The sequence below is a fragment of the Montipora capricornis genome, chromosome 10 (genome assembly GCF_036669925.1).
Source record: "Montipora capricornis isolate CH-2021 chromosome 10, ASM3666992v2, whole genome shotgun sequence".
Lineage (NCBI taxonomy): Eukaryota > Metazoa > Cnidaria > Anthozoa > Scleractinia > Acroporidae > Montipora > Montipora capricornis.
This window is the reverse complement of record NC_090892.1, coordinates 15,088,760-15,096,125: the sequence shown is the minus strand read 5'-3', so window position 1 is coordinate 15,096,125 and position 7,366 is coordinate 15,088,760. Positions and strand designations below refer to the sequence as shown.

Below are 7,366 nucleotides of genomic sequence, written 5' to 3'. Positions count from 1 at the left end.
GGCAGCGAAGAGTACCGAAATTGGGAATTCCTCGATTAAAAGCTGGAACGATCAGAATTAATGTATTATCATTTCTGGAAAATGAAGAAATAACTTCTTGTACTACATTGCAAGCTATCACGAAAAGCAAATCCGCCGTCGGATGTTCAAATATTGTTGTGCGTGTCTTCCACTCAGGCTGTCGGCACTGAACAAAGAGGCAAGGCAAGTCTTTGGCAAACATTTGAATACTAATCTCCATCACAATTAATAAAAAGCCTTTATCCATTGCTGTTCATTTCATTTTCTCGCTGGTAATAAAACTGCGTTTTGAAGAAGCAAGCTTGTGTGTGACATTTTTATTTTCTGGTCTGGAAAAGTTGAAAACCATAGAGGTCAGAAGGTCAGTTTGTGTTTATTTACAGGAAGAAGAAATTGTTGTTGGATTCAACACCCGTTTGAAGACTAGGTAAACTTGAAAAAGAAGAAATTCTAGGAACGTAGAGTAAGAGCATTTCATCTAATGCTACCACTGTGTATTGCGCGCACTACACTGAAAAATACGCGCAAAAACTCCCACGCAGTTGTTTTCGTTTTCCCGACTATCTAGGAGCCTGGAACAGGCTATAATCGCTTGCATTAAGCTTATTTACCAAATACCGCGCTAGCAGCGAATTAAACTATCTCGCCTTGTTGTTTCCATTGCGAACTGCTTGGGTATAAAATAAATATGGGTTGCTTGCTTATAATTTAATTAAGGTCCAGTTAAAAGTTCAAACAACCAAGTACCACAAGTAGAAACTGTAATACCCTCACTGCAGACGTAGCTCCACGCGTCAAAGAAAAGCGCTCAAAATGGAGGTATTCTGCGGTTTTCCTGATCGAAATCCATTTAATTTCACAGGATAATCTTTCTCGAGGATCTTCGAAGTGTTTTTTATTTCCTTGACAAAATTGTTCTAACTTTTCTCTCGAGTACAAAAATAACTCAACGATACTTGCCCATAAATGGAAGTAGACGCTTCAAATTCCCGGATAACAACAACAACAACAAAGGTGCGCAATATTAAGTGCGTGAGTAAGGTTCTTTAAGCCCTGGCCAAACGAGAGCGACAGTTGATGAGAGTTGACGAGAGTTGACACTCTCGCTCTCTTTTGGCCAGGAACTCGAATTTGAACTTGCTCAAATTTTTCATGAGAGTTGCCTAGAGTTTTTGTATCGTTTGGCCGCTCACGGGAGTTTGACCGAGAGTTTTATGGTCAGCAGTTTCATGTTTTTTCCAGCAGACTCAGGACCAAGGGCAACGCCAAGGCTGAATATACCGGCTGGCTAGTCGCCATATTTACGTCAGAAAGGGTTTTTCCAGGTGGTTCCCAGCCTCTTTCTTTTGTTTGCGCGTGAAACTGTCGACAAACTCTCTTCAACTCTCTCTCTCGTTTGGCTAACCCTCGATCACTCTCATCGGCTCTCATGAGCTCTCAAGAGTTTCAACTCTCGTCAACTTTCTCTCTCGCTTGGCCAGGGCTTTAGTCATATGATTGCTGATTTTGCTAAGGTTCAAGGACCATTTAAAGAGAAATTTGGCCGAGAAAACGGCAAACCTAGTTTGTTATGGGTGAGGAAATTTACCTCAGAAAAAATATTGGAGTTTGGGGGCACTTTAATGAGTCTAAGCCTCTGCAGAACTCGGGACCACAACATGACTCGATGTCATGTCCTTGTAATTATTCTGTCTTCGACATTGCCGAACTTGGAGTACATAACAGTTGTGCCAAGTCCTTATAGATGATCACGTGATAAGACGGCCATGTCGGTGCACAAAACAATAGCAAATTATGCCGAGCTCACTCATGTTTTGCATAATAATAGAGCCAAACTCCAAAATGACTTTTTTCTCTGTTGTTCTGTGTACCAACATGGCGGCGATGTCGTCCGGTGAAAACCACCTATTGCCCGCTTTTCAATGTTACTTCACTTACTTGGACAAGGAGTTGTACATTCTAGCTTCGTTTGGTAAGAGTCTCCAGAGCATTGGTTTCCATCAGAAGTGGGAGTGGGGTTAGTACAAGTTCTGCTCCGGTTTACTACGGATCCCCCGCACGGATTTTCACAGAGTGACCATTGACTCCATTCCGTATAGCCTCCATCAACTGCAATGATATCATATGAATGCTTCGACACAGATGAGAACTGAACTGAACTATTCATTAGGCTGGCAGAAAAGGCCCCTTTCAGCAAATAAGCGGGGGATGCAGGGAAAGTCGTGGAAATACGGGAAACGGGAAAAGGCGGCACCACCACTGCATCTTCCGCCAGTTTTGAGCTTCCGAAGCAGAGAGTTTCAGATCGCTAAAGTTAGTAGAAGCTTATAGCGTAATAAAACGCATAATTTGTAAACTTGCAAGAATGACTGATTGATAAAAAAAGGTAGCTGATTCATAATGAAATTATACAACGGGCAGTTAGAGGACTTATCTTAAATTACTGAATTATTAATTATTATAAGATTGAAATTTTGGTTCAAAGCTGTTATCCTCATGAACTTTCTATTAATCGATGAAAAAGGATTGTCATTTCGGAGTGAACTTCTCCTTTGAGGAGTTTCAGTCGTAAACGATGAATCAGTTTATTCTCAGCTACGAAAAAGTCAGGCCGAGCTTGACGAGATATTTGAAATAAAGAAAGCAAAAGCCATACACCTTATTCCTTATTTCTTATTGCAAATTGGCCCTTTTGACGTCGCTTTCGAACTTAACATTCAAATGAATCTTACACCTTCAACGAGGCCAGAAGGGTCAAATTGCAATCAACCAAAACTAAAATGGCGGCCATTTTGGAATAAGGTGTATAGAGATAGTTCTGCTTTATTTGGTACTTTTATGTAATGTTTAGATCAGCAAGGATCTGACACTCATGTTTTTTTGAGTTGGAGTTGGCTATTTCTTACAACAGGAGCATGTGACTAAGAGAGAACGACGGCACAGGAACCCGTGACAAGGAACACGCAGCTTCCATACTTGTCCTTTGTGACCATGTCACGGCGTTTTCACAGACAAAGCTATTTTTAGAGGGCTCTTTAATTATATTTTCCGCGAAAAGATATGTTTCAGTCCGCATAAATGTGTATTCCGAGCCCATGAGGGTAACTGCAAATATACAATGCCTTACCCCTGCAATTGGCTTACAAGGCCCCTGGGGGAGTCTGAGATGGCAGGAAAATAGATTTTGAAATAGCTCGGTCTATGAAAACGCCGTAGCACATATAGATACAATCTAGATACTCGTGGTCATGGGCTACTGAGAACGACTAGTATCCATAATTTGAAGGGTCGTTTACTCGAACCTGGGTAGTTTTTAGATTATTTTAGAATGCTATTTCCCACGTCAATTCAAAAGTTGATTTACGCAAGAAGAACAAAATCAGAGACATTGCATACTGACTGGCCAAGTCGACAATGCATGGCGAGAGAAGCCCTTCCAAACTAGATGATCTGAGAAAACAAAAACTCGTACAAAAAGTAACTGAGTGTCATGAAACTTTGCGATCGTTTCGTTTCCTCTGGCCTTTTAAACATGTCAAAAAATATCAAGTTTTTAGAACTAACAGATGTTAGTGTCACGAACTGTTTTATGGGCCCGAAAAGGTTTCGTGGCTAGCTTTTGTGAAACAGGCCATTGGTTCGAGTTAAGTGAGAAAGATATGCCTTGGCATGACCTAAACATACATACTCAATAGGCTACGTTCGATATATCAATATTCTCGCATGGCTACGAGGCTTTATCGTAAAATTTGAATATTCTTTTGTTTAGAAATCTCCCAGGAGTCTTGTGAGACAAAGAAAACATAACTGAGCAATGAAATTTAACTATAAAGCCTCGTAGCCATGCATATCGAACTCGGCCTATTGACCACTCCCCATAGGGGCTTTTCGAGGCAAACGGAGCACAACCAATGAATTAACAGCACCGAACTACAACTTTTAAAAATCCTAACTGGGCGGAGGCAAACCAGTTGGCTATTTACAAGTGCTGCAGAACACGTGAGCCTGGGACTACCAGGAACAAATTCAACGAGTGGTCAGAACGGGCCTTGAACCCGGGATCTCCGGATCTCAAGGCAAGCGCCCTAACCACTGGGCCGCACTGTCTCCAAAGAGCATCCACGACCAATCACAGAGCAAGCGTATCAATGATCATTTATGTAAACATATTTAACACTCACTCTTGCAGTCCATTTGCTCAGCGTTTTCACCCACACAATAAGCTCCATCGCTACTTGGTAATGGGTTGGTGCACGTTCGTGTTCGGATGCGTTGATTTCCGCCGCAAATACCGTCCGCGCAGCCACTCCACTGGGACCAACCTGACCAGCCGCCATTTACTTTAGCGCCCAAAAAGTTGAAACAAAAAGACCAGTATCTCAGATGAGAACAAAAAACAAAAACAAAATGGTGCATGAATGAGTTTACAACAGTGGCCATGTACAAAAAAACGGATAATACACCTGATGCAAAACATATGTATCCCTGAGACACCATTGAATAATTCAGCTTTATATTTATCGAGTGGGATCAACAGATACCATCTGTACCGCATTTTCTCCTCAATTTTGTTTAATGGTCTAGCTTTCACCAGTCTCTTATAGCTTAAAGGTAGAGCGTCAAAGCCTGTAATCGAAAAGCCATAGATTCCACTGCTGTTGAAGAGCACTCGAATTTTCCTGAGACGAAAACCAGTCGTTTCATTTGCTCAATGTATATTTGTATACTGAATCTGCACTATAACCTAAGCACTTGTTCGAGAATGGGTAGTCGTCTATGTTCGCCGTTTGCGACATTTTTTTATCCATGTAATATCTCTAGATCTGTTACCGGTAAAATCCGTTCTCAGGTGGAATCCCTTTTCACCGAAGCGAATTTGTGACTCCTCATTTTAACCTGAATACCCTCTCAGATGAATTGAAGAAACGTTTTTGGAGCCTAAATTAAGCCTAGAGAATATTTAGGGTCAGGTTAGGATTACTTTTGGATATTATACTCATATCAATTGATATATTATACAAAAGTAAATAATGAAAAGAACTGTGTCAGGTTGAGCATGTTCGTCGTTATGTAGTGGTGAAGACACGGGACTGTCCGATTTCGAGGACAGTTCTTTGTTGCCTAATGTCGAGACTCAATGGATACGTGTATGATTACAGAAACCGATAAGATGATACGAAACATTGAAAAAATGTGTTGAGATCCGTAAGACAGAGGGCGAGGGGTCGGGGTTGGTCGGTAGAGTTCATATTCAACCTAGTAGGTAAAATGAGGATCACCAATTTAACCTAGCTAGAAACGGATTTAACCTGAGAACGGATTTGACCGACAACATAAATCCCCCCGTTCTCGTTGAAAAGGACATCTCTTCGTAGATTTATAGATTCGGAAGATTCGGAAGTTAACATACACTATCTGTTTACTGTACATTTTAAAATTTATAGTCTTTGTAGTATTACAGGACAATCGCCACCCGAATCTAGTTTAATGGTCTTGTTCTCAACAACTTTCAAAAGCGAAGTTACAAAGCAACTGACTGCGGACTGGAAATTGGAAAGACCTAGTGATGTAGTCTTGTCAAGGGGAACTCAGAATCGTTTCCCGAGTATTCACGAGTGATCACCAAACTACATCAATTCACTGAGCGAGCAATGGACACACAGTCATCATGCCAACAATGATAGCTTTTGAAAAAAAGCGATAAAAGCGGCAACGCCACAATTCAACAAATATAGCTCAGTGAAAACAGTTGATGCAGCATACATTTGTAATAAATCTCTTTTCCGTTTTGTGAAAAACATCCAAGTTTAAGTTTTGATGACAAAGAGAGCACTGAAAACTCTTTATTTTAAAATTGAGCTTTAACTTTACTTTCAAAAGAGATATTCCTGTCATTGTTAAACCTGCATTAGTTTCTTAACTTCATAAACGACTTTGAAATTGGTTTTGTCCGATGAACACCTTCGTTCCAGTTGAATTAGGCGTCAGGTAATTCCGTTCTCATTGTGAGATAAGCCGATTTGAGTGCCTTGTTCAGGTAAGTTATTTGCAAAACACTTCTAACTCCTATCATTTTACGACATGTTTGGCGCGTCCAATTTGCGTTCCTTTAACGTGACTGTATATTTCTGGTTTGTTCCTCCTCTTTCAAGTGAAAAAAATCGTGGGGGAAGTATCCTTTAAATGGCCTTCAAGCAAAGATAGAGACCATTTAGCACTGGTCTTAAATTAGGTCGAGAGAAAGTTGCTGAGAATAGTTAAATTTTAAATTAAAGTTAAGGTTACAAACAAATGTACTTTTTACACTTTTAAAATAAGTACTTATTATTTACTTTTTGACTACAAAATGTAGGTCGCAACGTTTGCGCTGAACGTTTTCTGTTCCACTAGAAATTGCTGACGACTGAAAATCACAGACTTCAGTTTTTTACTTTTATGAAAGGAAAATCGAAAATAAGCAACCCAACAGAATGACACGATGCAATAATTCTTTAGTTATTAAGGAATACCTTGTTACGTTAATGGTTTCCTTTTTACACAAAAATTAATGGATTACGAAGAAAAAAAATTCGAACTTACCAGCTCCATCAACAAGAATTAAAGACGAAGTTAAAAATAAAAGAGACAGCCAATTCATTTCGATGAAGCTTAATAAACTACCGCAGGAAATGTAAAAAGAAGTGGCTAAAGCATAGCCATTAAGCACTCCAAGTGTTTGGAGAATAGTGAATCATCAAAAAAGGATTAATGTTGTAATAAAATGCAAACGATGTTAACACTGAGACACCTGAGATAACTATATAGATATTGTTTTACCAGGTGCATAAACAAATTTCGCTTGCGTTGAGGAAATCGCCAAATGCGTTAATTAGTCAGATTGATTCACGTTTACCTCATTGAAATAAAAATGTGACAACGGAAATCGACAAAACAACTCGAAGTCGTCACTGGTAATTTTAACATTCAAATGAATACCAACTTTGAAGTCAGTTATACAATACAGCATTTATAGCTGAGTCTATAGCAGAGTAATCATCATATATAGGATCATGACAGAGGACAAACACAGTTCTCTCAAATACACGAGTTTCTGGAATTGGCACATGTTCACAACTGAGATGAACTAGACTTGGTATCCGTTCTTTGGAATTCCTAAATATTGCTTTTTTTGTCTCCATACATTCTCGTTAATTTTGTGCCTTTAGAATTACAGGAAATGTATGGCAGAAACTCATTTTAATAAAATAATTTCTACAATAGCCTTTCTCTCCAAATTTATTCTGCGGCAACCCTTGAGCGCGTATCTTCTGTTTTGGAAAATAAAAAAAACAAAATTGCATATCAT

The 7,366-nt window shown here is 39.5% G+C and overlaps 1 protein-coding gene across 1 annotated transcript in view; it reads right to left on the bottom strand.

Annotated features, from left to right (window-relative positions):
• The window catches only part of LOC138019387 (uncharacterized), a 100,010-nt gene extending 93,237 nt beyond the window's left edge, over positions 1-6,773 (bottom strand). Inside the window, exons 1-3 of the mRNA XM_068866158.1 lie at positions 6,601-6,773; positions 4,203-4,361; positions 1,960-2,130 (exon numbers count right to left, since the gene is read on the bottom strand). Of these exons, the coding sequence (XP_068722259.1) occupies positions 1,960-2,130; positions 4,203-4,361; positions 6,601-6,658 (388 nt within the window). The 5' untranslated portion in view covers positions 6,659-6,773. The remainder of the gene's footprint in view (positions 1-1,959; positions 2,131-4,202; positions 4,362-6,600) is intronic.
• Positions 6,774-7,366: the final 593 nt, after the last annotated feature.